The sequence below is a fragment of the Galeopterus variegatus genome, unplaced genomic scaffold, assembly GCF_000696425.1.
Source record: "Galeopterus variegatus unplaced genomic scaffold, G_variegatus-3.0.2 Scaffold341, whole genome shotgun sequence".
NCBI classification, from domain to species: Eukaryota; Metazoa; Chordata; class Mammalia; order Dermoptera; family Cynocephalidae; genus Galeopterus; species Galeopterus variegatus.
This window is the reverse complement of record NW_007726452.1, coordinates 303,460-316,318: the sequence shown is the minus strand read 5'-3', so window position 1 is coordinate 316,318 and position 12,859 is coordinate 303,460. Positions and strand designations below refer to the sequence as shown.

General features: G+C 34.6%; 1 protein-coding gene across 6 annotated transcripts in view; it reads right to left on the bottom strand.

Annotated features, from left to right (window-relative positions):
* Window positions 1–605: 605 nt before the first annotated feature.
* Window positions 606–12,859, bottom strand: part of MEF2C (myocyte enhancer factor 2C) — a 147,718-nt gene continuing 135,464 nt past the window's right edge. For 2 of the 6 annotated variants that reach the window (XM_008567736.1, XM_008567731.1), the window contains 4 exons: window positions 12,811–12,834; window positions 11,789–11,918; window positions 11,064–11,199; window positions 606–5,313 (listed from right to left, as the gene is read on the bottom strand). In XM_008567736.1, the coding sequence (XP_008565958.1) occupies window positions 4,992–5,313; window positions 11,064–11,199; window positions 11,789–11,918; window positions 12,811–12,834 (612 nt within the window). In that variant the 3' untranslated portion in view covers window positions 606–4,991. The remainder of the gene's footprint in view (window positions 5,314–11,063; window positions 11,200–11,788; window positions 11,919–12,810; window positions 12,835–12,859) is intronic. The other 4 variants (XM_008567735.1, XM_008567734.1, XM_008567733.1 and 1 more) reach the window with 2 other exon arrangements.

Genomic DNA, 12,859 nt, shown 5'->3' with positions numbered 1-12,859 from the left:
TTTCGAAGTACTCTCATATAAGCCTATGTTTTCAACTTTTTTCACTTAAATAAATTATTTCGATGAAGAGAAATGAAATGCTCCTGGAAACACTTTTTACATATTTTAGTTAAAAAAATAATTTAACTTCTTTTATGGTAGCGTTTTTCACGATGACTTTTGGAAAATTTTGTGTATTTAAACAGGTTATCAAACATCTTCACGGAACTGCTTTAATGAAGAAGTTGAATCACTCCATGAAGACCTTAAATTTCCCATACTGGCTGAAAACTGGCGTTTTTCACGATGACTTTTGGAAAATTTTGTGTATTTAAACAGGTTATCAAACATCTTCATGGAACTGCTTTAATGAAGAAGTTGAATCACTCCATGAAGACCTTAAATTTCCCATACTGGCTGAAAACTGTATTACCCTAAGAACTATTATCCAATTCACACCCCTCCCACAGAAAAACACATATCCATCTTTTCTTATAATATTTTGAGTTGAAAACTGAGAAAGCTTATTTGTGCTTGTGGAATAAGCTGCTTTTTAGGAACACCATACAGTGGGGTAAGTTTAAACAGCAAATCATTAATTAAAAAAATGCACCACGGACACTGCATCACTAAGAAAGCCAGTAACTTTACTGAATTGTCTGCAAAATACAAATTATACCTTATTTCCAGCAGGAGAAACTTTTGAAAATTTCCCACTTTTATTCACTACAGACAGCTGAATTAAGTCCCTTGAGATACACAGATGTGGTTTAACTTAGTTATAACATCTTGTCATCTAGTGGCGACAAAGTCCAGCTTATGCCGCTGTGAGCCTCTATTTGAATATTTGTTGCAAATGCTTGTATGCCCTCTTTTACAAGCTATTTTAATTACTGTCGTTTAATGGAAACAAGTCCCCAGAAAAAGAAAAAGAAGAAAAATGATACAGCAAACCATCTGAAGCAATCCAAGTCCTATGCCTACAGTGACCAAGGTCTACTTTGCTCCAAGAGAACACTGGTACTGCATTCAAACCACGACAGAATCCATCACTTGGCTGACCTCTCTGAATGAAACTGAGGTATGAATGAATTTGAGGTATGAACAGGGAAGGCAAAATGCAATACCAGATTATGAAAATAACCAAATGGACAAATTTAATATAGAAGATATGTGGCTTGGATTGCTCCACATCTTTGGTTAAAACATATGAAGAAAAACCTTTGATTACATCTGTAGTCTGAATTATTCTAACAGACACCAGTATTCCAGCAATCTTCAAAAGATCTGTAGTGGCAGGAAATTAACGCCATTTAAGTGTCGACATCGCAGCAGATGGCACAAAGGAGAACAGATGAAGTATGCCATGCTTAGGCAACAGCCTTTATTGAGGGTTCAAGTGGCTTCTTCTTTAAAAAAAAGATTTTTTTTTAAAGAAAGAAATACAAAGCATTTACTCTCTGGAAAAACAAACAAAAGAATAAAGGGGCAAAAATTGCTATCTCTAAGTTAGAAGATGGGTATGTAAGAAAAGCAAATACATAAAAGTGTGAGAGGGCAGACATTCTTTTAAAAAGTGTATTGAAAAAAGTTTTTTAATTCTCACTTTAGTTAACCTTTAAATGATCTGAGGATGACAGGTATTTTCATATTCATCATTACAAAATGTTAAATTCCACCTTTGGGAAAAAATAAGCCATTTTACTAAAAAACACAATTTTTAAAAAGGTTGAAATGAACAGCCTCCATGCATCAATGCATACAATATACAGGTTGTGCAGCTTGTGTATATTGCATCACTGTTACCAGTATTTCAGCTTAATATTACCAAAAATCTTTAAAAATAGGATTAGATATAACAATACTTGTAGCTGTGTAAAATGCCACTTATGGTTCTTTTACTTGCAATGAAGAATGTTGCCTAAAATGTTCTCTAGGACAGTTGTGTAAAATAATACTCCCTCAGGGCTCTGCCCTAAACTCCTGAATACAAAGGATTTACTGTGATAAAAACCATACTAACTTTGCAAATACAATAAATGGTAAATTACAGATAAGATATAAGGATTAAAGACAGACAGCAATTGTTTACAGAAAGTGACTCATCACAATCAAAATTGTGCTTCTTCTCATTAAGTCATCTTTAAAATAATTCTCAGATTATCCCTTCGCTATCTTGCTACCACTTCATATGAATTCGGTAGTGGAAACAAGGGATGACTGGCACCCATTTTCAAGTGATTCTGTTCTTTTCATGTTCTTACAAAACTATTGTCAGAACTGCTATTAATAGCCAAGGCTTCTGCTGGTACTTTAGCTTACTTTATCTTAAGCATTAGAAATTCAATTTTTCTTTGTTGCTGAGGCAAATTGCAGGTAAAAAATTAATATGGCTATTTCTTCATATTTTCATATAATGACCCTTTCCCACCCACTGGTAAGTTTCTACTGATATTGATAAACTAATGTGTTTTGAAATGACAAAGAACATTTGTGACATGTTTGCATATTTTGTACACATCAAGTTATAAGGATGGGTTGTTAGGATGGGATCAAGTATATGATGAGAAAAATGATTTTCTTATTTTTTTCCTCTTGTGTGTGTGTGTGAGCAAATGCTTGTACCTTCAGGGATGATTTTCTGTTTTTCCTTTGCATAAATGTTATTCTTTCATGTTCCATGGATACCTTGAGTAGTGGGATATATATGAAATGGTTGGCAGATTTATTTTGTGATTTTAGTATATAAAAAATTAGTACAAGGCAGGCTAGCATCCTATATGGACACAACCAAAGGTGCATTGTGGTCTAATTGCGATTTCAGATCAAGTTAAGAAAAATATAGCCTAAGTTAGTAAGGTCTCTTGGCTTCTGCCACCCAGCGGCAGCCTTTTACAATGAGAAACACATAGCAACTATGCAAGTAAAGGAAAAAAAATGGATAAGAAATGTCCTACATATGATATAGCAGTGTTGATACCACTGTCTGTATCTTCTTTGCTTTGTATGTCAATGCACATGATTGAAGATGAATCGACAGATCTTCACATTTCAAGAGAAGGAAAATCATTCCTAGACTGAAATACCTTTTAAACAATATATATCGACTTTTTTTTATGGCACTCACTTTTTAAAGGGTCTGAAAATTAATCCTTTATAGACGAATATTAGACAAGAGTCATATTTTCTTGAAAAATTAAAAAAAAAGGGACATAGAGAGGTTCTTTAATGGGATTTCTTGAAATGGCTATTAAATCTCTTTATTGAAGAAAAAATAGATGACATACATGCTTTATGCAGAAGTGACATTAGGGGGTCCTGACACACCGGGATTGTTCAACAGTCCTATATTGCTGACAAGATTGTTAAGGGTCAGTCAAAATAATTAAAAACAGATGACAAAGCAACTATCCCCTTTACCTGCTTCCTTCTTGTCTAGCACCCAGTCTTTCACATTTTTCTTCTGTGGGAATTTATAAATTATTCACCAAGTAAACTCCATATCACTTGTTTCTAGGGCCATATTTGCAGGACAAGTGCCCCACCATAGCTTCTCTATTCTGGGCATATTTTTAAAAAAGCATATCAAATTGTAGGCTGAGAACCAACCAGATGATTTAGGATATGGGCAAATTAGGATATGCACTTACTGAATTCCAAGATGCATGGTGAAATGGTGAGATCAGAAAGGGGCCCTGCATTTGATAAAAATGCAAAAAAACAAAACAAAAACAGCATGAAAGAAACTAATTAGTATATACAATGAATGTCAGTTGACCCAAGAGATTGCTAATGTATTAAAAACAATTTAGGGTTTGCAATGTGATATGTTCTAACCCCACAGGTTATCCTTTTGACAGCTGACCTTGAACTTATAAAACGTATGCAGAGTAAAAGAAAACAGAAAGAAAATAGTTACTCAAATGTGCAACTGCACAAATATACCCCCCTCCCGCTATTAAGATAACAAAACTTCTGCTATTACCATAATATTATATATATTAGAAAGCTATACACAAGCATGTTAATTTCACAGATTTTTTTAAAAGATTCTTAATATTTTATATAATTAGAAATACACATTTCAAAAACAAAACTTCTACAAAGAGAAAACAGTTATCTTGGTTAGCAAAGCATGGAGTTCTTCATGGCTTAGGGTAGTGCTTTCTATACAAAAAGTCCTTTTTGGTTTTTTATAGGACTGTTTAAAATATTAGCGAAGCTATCAAGGGGAAAAAACACATTTTGGCTTAAGTAAACTACAAAAAGCCACAAATGCTTTGCAAACTCTGTCTTACCTTTTATATGAAAATAAGCAAAATGTAATGTACATATTTTTATATTTTTATTTAATAAGAGATGCAGACCCAGATTTATTTATTTATTTAATTAAATACGTTAGCCCTCAAACTCCACATTATTTTTTATAGGTATGGTCCTCTTTTAATGGTCTTTGATCCTTTTTAATGAGTGCCATACGCCAATGATATGCCTGCAGGTTTGTGAGCATTCTCGGGATGTCAGGTGACCTGGCGTGTTCCTAATATTTACCGATGGCCACCCATTGCCGGGTCTGTCCAAACATCTATACATTTTTCTATATGTTGCATAACAGCTGCTCTCTCTTTCAGTAAAGATCTGCCGCTTTTGGCAAATGTTTCCTTTTGTCTATTTACATGTAAATAACGTTGAACCTGCAACATGACACTATCTATTGTAACATACATTTTGCAAAGGAGCACAACAGTGAAAAGAAATTAGCCTTAAAATCTATTTTGTACAAGTTTTCTGTTGTACAACTCAAGTGCTAAGCTTATCTCAGCATTTCTGTTTATCTTTATACTGTATCACTGAGGCAATTTAAAAGTACTTTTACAAAACAGAGTACCTGACTTTTTTTTTTTTTCCACACACGGCACATATAATGCATATCAACCCCCCTTCCCCATTAAGGTATAGCACACACACACACTGCAAGAAAAAAAAAAAAAAACTATTAAGTAATAATCTGATCATGTTGCCCATCCTTCAGAGAGTCGCATGCGCTTGACTGAGGGACTTTCCCTTTCGTCCGGCGAAGGTCTGGTGAGTCCAATGGGGGAGTGGAATTCGTTCCGGTGATCCTCTCGGTCGCTCCCGTCGTACGAACTGCTGCAGCTGCTCAAGCTGTCAACAGGAGACCTCCCCGCCTCGTGGCGCGTGTGTTGTGGGTATCTCGAAGGGGTGGTGGTACGGTCTCTAGGAGGAGAAACAGGTTCTGACTTGATGTTGAGGCTTTGAGTAGAAGGCAGGGAGAGATTTGAACTCTGAGATAAATGAGTGCTAGTGCAAGCTCTGTAGGAGGAAAGGAAACCCAGTTACAGATGCAGGAGGCCTGGAGGCCCCAAGAACTCACAATTACATCAAACATCAGCGTCAAGACTCGCATAGATACCAGAGCCTGCCCAGAGGGATGAGAAGGTGCTTTGAAGCACTTAGGGGCATAGCCTTCTTAGAGTGATTTGGGATGCCTCTTTTGATTTGCCTGGTAGTAATTACAGTATTTAACTGGTCCAGGCCTCATGAATCATTTCTCTAGTCTCTGACAGGTTCCCTAAACACAGAGGTTACCATTTCGGAAAGGTTTAAGACACAATTGGAATAGCATCTTCTGTGTCCATGAAATTTCGCCCTAGACTAGTTCCAAAATTTAATTTTCTAAGCTTTTAGACACAGTGTTTAGCTTTTCGATGAGACTTCCTTGATTTACTAATGCCTGTGTTCGGAAATTATTTTAAAAAGCTTATCATCAATATAAATGTTCCCCTCCAATTACTAAGCATATACAAATGGAGTTACGTAATCCTCAGAAAGTGAAAGTTCAAATTTCAAATGTACGGACCCCATCAAATGCTACACAATAACCATATCTGGTGAAAAGCTTGGGAGGGGGAAAGAAGGAGGGAGGAGATTGAAAATTATCTGCAGAAATTTTAAATATTGGTTTAAAAACACTTAGACTTTCTACCCCACTAAGATTGATAAATAATTTGACTTTCTTCATCCTTTCAGAGTTATAAGGGATGAAAATACTGTCCATTTTCCACAATTACCTTAACATTTCTTTTGTTAGTCACTCCCTGACGGGGTACTTAGGAAACCACTCCTCTTATTTATAATTGGCATTAGTTGATGAATCTGGTGTTGCCTAGAGAAGGGTTGTCACCAAGAAGAATGTAGTGTGATTTTACTGTGTTTATAATCCTTAATCCTCATTTATTCCCAGAGAGCACAATTAACCCTTCTTCCAAAATGTGAGAGAATTTAGATACTTGAAATTATGGAGAGAAAAGCATTAAGCCCTTAAGTGTAGATTATCAATTGCAATGGCTTTGATCAGGATAAACCATAGTAACATTGCGGGCATCCATTTTAAGACACTTTTACTGTCCTTACATTCTGATTGCACTGACGTCCACAGCCAGAGTCAGCATTACTGGACCACATTGTCAAGAGAGTACAGTGATCTCTTTTATTGAGGGAGAGTCACAGTGAAGAATTATCCATACAGACACACCCATTTTAAACAAAGGAAAGCAATCCTACCTACTAATGTATGTCATTATGCTGCTTTCCAATGGAGAGAATTAGATGGCATTAACAACTTCATTATGAGCAGTGAGAGAGTGGGTATATATTTTGGAAGAAAAGTGGAATAACTTGGGGCTGGCTTTTTGGGAGATGCAATACAGGCTCAAGACATACAGAGATATAAAATTAGTCAGAAATGAGTTTTTCTTTGAGTGATGTTTTATACAAAAGCACCACCTACTGGTAAAGAATTACTTTCCTTCTCTTATTAATAAATGAGCTAATGTAGAGAATAATGTAAGGAGAATTATTTGTTTCCCTTATAAGCTTTTCTTTGGCTTTTATGATCTTATAGAATCAAAGTAGTCTTTGCATTTGTATCAAGATACTACATTGAGTGTATATAATTTTCAATCACCTGTTTACACTTGGACCTATTTATTCATAGCTTATTATTTTACAGTCTCTATTAGTCTACTAATTTTCCAAGAGCTTTAATTAAGTAATATTTAAATCAAGATGATATTAAAATGGATGGGGGAGGGATATTTCCAAATTATCCATAATTGTGGACTATTTTATCTTGGCTCAAAGTTAGTTAATGTTTCATTCTGATGTTAGAGGAAGTCATCTTTTGATTTCTGGAAAAAACAATATTTTTTCTTATTTTAAGAAAAAATAATATAATCAAAATGCAGTTTATTTAACAGTTTTTAAAAGTTGCATTAGCCACTTATTTGCTTCATGTCCCTATGTCAACTCGTTTGAATAGGTTTAGCTGCACCTCTACCCCATAAAAAACATAACAATCATTACTCATCCCTTCCTATAAACAGACTAGCCTCAGTTTATCTTTTGGTGGCATTTCATTCGACACTGAAAGCATACATGAAGCGTTTTGAGTTCTGTAGACTAAATCCATAGTAATGACATGTAAGTGATATCTGAGACTTAACTTCATTATATTGTGATATAGGATACAAAATAGAATGGCTAATATCTGTCATCAAAAAAGTATTTTTTGGAAAAAGAAAAAGTAGCATTAAAAATCACTTAAGTGTATGTTGGTCTGCTTGTTCTTGAGAACAAAATATAGACACTAATAATTACAGACATGGATAATTGTGAAATATTTAATGCGTGTGCATGTGGGTGATAAGGAAGCATTAAAAATCACTTAAGTGTATGTTGGTCTGCTTGTTCTTGAGAACAAAATATAGACACTGATAATTACAGACATGGATAATTGTGAAATATTTAATGCGTGTGCATGTGGGTGATAAGGAGGTGGATTAGGGGGTAGAAGCCAGATATGTAAGTTGTCCATATGAAGTCCTTTATACAAGCTTTCATCTAGTACAGATGACTCTGAACTGGAAAAACACCTACCCCATAATTGGAAAAACACTTCCCTGTAATTTTTCAGAAATCAAACATGACCGGATTGTTTTATTTAAATTTCTTAGTGACTCTGCCTGGAAATTAGATTATCAAACTATATTTAACCTGTCCTTTAAAAAGTCATCTCTATTCAAAAGTTATCTCTCCCAGTATGTACTGAACATACACATCAACAAAGATGATGTGTGGAAATGTTTCCAGAAAACAGGCTGCCCTTTTCTTTAGGAGGTAGTTGAGAAAAACACCTAAAACTTGAGGGTCACTTCCTCAAATTCAAATGACTTTCATTAACTCTTGATGGCAAGTTTCTCTGCCAGTCATCTCTCTCCCTACATCAAATCAATTTCTGCTGCTTATCTACTTTAGATAAAATCAGATACTAGACAGTTTTAAAAATTCAGTTTGGTAGATTTAAAGCTTTGAAGGACAAAATGGATCTTTTTCCATGGACAAAATATGAAGAGCTCTATACAAGCCTAATGGAAAGTTCAAAAAGTTCATGAAAAATGTAATTAAAAGATAATACAAATCTTTCCATAAACTTTTTGAAGACCCCTCATGCTTCAGCAATTTTGAGAAAGAATTGTGGTAACCATCTTGGGTTGCTGGGAATAGCTACTTTGGTGGAGCTGAAATAAATTCTACTCTTTGCTTTGAACACTGTATCTATCCAAAAGCGTGTCAAGCCCACAACACAAGCCTCTGAGACTACTTGGGCCTGGAAAATGCATTGATTCTTTTAATTGATTCACACCGTAAGGAATTAAGGCAGCTCATGCAATTTATTTTACATAAATATTACAACTTGGGATTTTTAAAAAAAACACTTTAACATTTAATTGTGTGAACATGGAGTAGACCACTTGAAGGAACCTCTTTTAAGAAAGCTACTGTGTGTGTGTGTGTGTGTGTGTGTGTGTGTGTGTGTGTGTGTGTGTGAGAGAGAGAGAGAGAGAGAGAGAGAGAGAGAGAGAGAGAGAGAGAGAGAGCACTAGAAAGACTGGAAGGGTCATCCCCTTGATTTAAGGGATAAGGAACGTGATTAAGTGCAATTAAAACCCACAGACTAAATTCAGAGCCGAATTATGCACAATAAGATTCAGTGTTGAAAGAAACCAGGAGCTGAACACAATGCTTCACCCCTGGCTGTTGTAATTCAGTTTCTCTCTAGCCCAGGGCTGTCACTCCTTTCTCATTTACTGAAGCCTCTATTAGGGGCAGCAGAAAATTGGATTCTCCTCATGAAATAGATAAGAGTTTTAAAATTGTAGTATAGTTAAAATACATAAATGTATATGCGTTTATATGTAAAAATGCAAATTATCACGTGTTATTGAAAATGAAAGAAAGCCATGTTTAAATAAAATAATATGGTTTTTGATAATTTCTAGGGAAATCTAGTCCTATAATGGATGAATTTTGTGAAAAATGAGAAATAAAGTTACCCTTACTTTTGACAAGAATCATATTCAGTGGATTCACTGCTAAGCCATAGCAGCACAATACCACAAGTACATTTTTGAAAACTGCCTGGACGGTACTATGTATTTAGTCATAATTACCTGAAAAAGTCACTGCAATTAATGTCTACTTAAAGAGTTAACATTCCAGAGAAACTTTAAATGTCCTAAAAAGAGAAACTCTGTTGCTGACCAATACTCAACGTATCTTCAAAGTTTCAAGAAAGCACAGTAACAATGTCATGTAAATCTCTTTCATAATTTACATGAAAGGTTAGATTTTCAATAACAGTGATTAGTGACTAGTATGCACATAAGCAAATAGTGAATGGGTTACGATTTCATAATCAGACCACCGATCAATGTTAAAGAGCTATCATGGGTGTGGGGAATGGTGAGGAAACGATGGGTAAGAGAAATGAAGTTGTAATATCAATCAGCAACTTCTACTCTAATCAATGTTTATTCTCATTTTCCCCTTAGAAATATGAATATGGAGCTAGTTTATTAATATACTAACTAGTTAACTATTACCAAATGGCTCAGCATAAAAGTAAAAGTGGGCTAGGATATATATGGAATGTTTCAAGAATGTAAAAACTTATTGTTAAATATTTTATATCCTCCTAGTATTTTCTTTTGAAGATTATTTGCAGTTTTGGAGTTATTAATTAAACTTAAAGTCAGGTCCTTGGTTCACATTTTAATCTTTAAAAATAAACTATTTATTTTATAAGAAGTATTGTGAATTGTGAATTCAGGGCTTTTTCAGGTTTGAATGTTTCCATAAATAAATGACAGGAGTCATTTCTATGATAAAGACATATCTCAAAACTACCACAAGGGGGCAGAAAGACACATCCTCTGACTTCAGAAAACAAAAATTATTTTTATACCCAAATTTAGGCAATTAGTATTGGACATATTAATTGGTATTGTATACATATATATTTTTTTCATACAGTATCTACAAATACACATTTTAACTATATTATAAATATATGAATCCTGTACATTAATTTAAAAGTTGATACTATGAGCATTAGTTTAACACTAGCATAAATTATGTGGCTCATGCTAACTAAGCGAGAAAGATTCTTTTTTTTTTTTCCTTTTTGTCTTTTTTACTGACCGGCAACGGGATCGCAACCCTCAGTGTCGCGCCCGCACCACGCTCAACCAGTGAGCGGGAACCGGTCTCCACATGGGATCCGAACCCTCGGCGGGAGCGCTGCCGTGCTCCCAAGTGGCCCACTCTCCAGTGCGCCACCGGGCCGGCCCGAGAAAGATTCTTAAATATCTCAGATACTTAAAGAACTTAGAACTATAAATGTATTCTTATGTCCTACATGAACTGTGTGAAAACTTAACTAAATAAAAATTCTATCATTGCTAGAAGTGGAAACAAATGAAGCCTAAAACAATAAGGAAAGAATTTACCTCATTATTACAGAGCTCCCTGTCCTCTTAAAGAACAAGGAATAAAGTATTTAAGCTACTTGAAAAGGATTGATCTGAAAATTACTTTCGTATTTCAATAAGGTAGAATTTTACACCCTCTAATGGGACATTCACCCACATATTTAGAGACTGCCGGTTGTCATTTTAAAATGCATTCTAAAATAATAGTATAAAAGAAATAATATTGCTTACCCCAATTGGCTGAGGGCGGATGGTGGCATGTTATGTAGGTGTTGCTGTTGCCAGCCAGTTACTGAACCAAGGTGAAGAGCGCTGGCGGTGTTAAACCCAGACAGAGATGACAAGTCTGCACTACTCAGAGAGTACTCTAGATTAAAGCATAAAACAATAAGGGAAATTATTTAATTCAGAAATTCTCAAATGGTAAATAGGACAAGCATTTTCAATTTCTAAAATATTCTATTAGTATTATTTATGATTGTTGTTACAAATTTTGGGGGTGGGGGGATAAAACTTCAGAGATAATTTTAATTTAGAAGAAATATACTATATAGCAAAAATAAGTATTCCATGGAAGCTTCAAAGTAGGAAAGTCTGAAGTTCTAGTTTATTAGAATTACAATCTGGTATAATAGTATACACATATTTAATGACCTAGACATATTTTTTTACAATCCTGACAAAGTGGGCTTTCTATTACATCAAAGAAATAACAGCTCAATTTCCTTGAAATTGCTCTTCTATTTTGAACTCAAGTTGGGTAAATAAAACTTTCAGTCACTTAAGAAAGAAAAATGTGGATATTCACTTTGTCTTATTAAAGTATAGGTAAGTGCTCTGGACAACACAGGTACTTAATAAAGGTTCCTAATAGAATAAAAGATACTAACTTTTTCATCTTCCTTCTTTAATAAAAATTATTTAGTGTACTAATTGTACATGGCACAGCTACTCACCGGTACCATATGTTGTTGAAATGGCTGATGGATATCCTCCCATTCCTTGTCCTGGTAAAGTAGGAGTTGCTACGGAAACCACTGGGGTAGCCAATGATTGAGCAGACTGGGAGTTATTTATCCTTTGATTCTTTTAAAGTAAATAAAAAGACATTATTGATGGACTTTTTAAAAAAGTTAAAAATGTTAGATTTCCGTATTAGTTTTGCACGTAAAGAGATAACTTGTTACAAATCTCATGAAATTAATCATCTAACATGTGTCTCTATGAACTCTGCCAACCCTATCATTTACAATCCTTCAAGAGACCAGCTGTTGCCATAGTAACCCATTACATCAGTATCTCCTAGCAACCGAACTAGTAACAAGTACCATAGCTTTATTATGGGTAAAAACAGACTATGTTGAAAACTGATGAAATATGTATACTGTACTTCCATTGTTTCAGTTTTTATTCAAATGCAAATGTAAAAAAAATTAAAATCAACCATGGTGGTTTTAATGTTCAATTCTATAAAAGCAGGGAACAGATGGGTAAGGGTTCATGTTATATTCTGACCGGCAGGTGGTGCTCTAACCACTTTCTTCAGATTGTTCTAAACTTCCCTCAAACTATGTAGCAAAGCAGCTAAGCTAATGTGTATGTTTAACTCCTTCCAGCAAGAATATTAAAGACACACATAAACTTGAGATTATAAGACTTTAATTCTTAGAAAAAGAAGAACCTTAGTTTTAAATAATGAAAGAAATATTTTGTCTAAATTTTACTGTAAATTAAGTCCTAAAATACTCAATATACATGACCTTCACTTAGAGAGGTTGAAACAGAAGAAAAAAATAACCTGACATTCTTTCTGCCTGTGAGTGATACTAGAAATGAAAGGTGTTAAATATAATCAGTGTTGGCACATTACGGTAACTTTCAAAATCTTTTAATTTTATTAGAGCTGCCACCTTCACCAGAAGTAGCTTTGGATTGTTCCTTGCACATGTTATTTAAGGGAAGCACTCTCACCACTTACCAAAAGCAGGTCGACATCCTCAGACTGAGAGCATGGGGAAGGAGTTTTA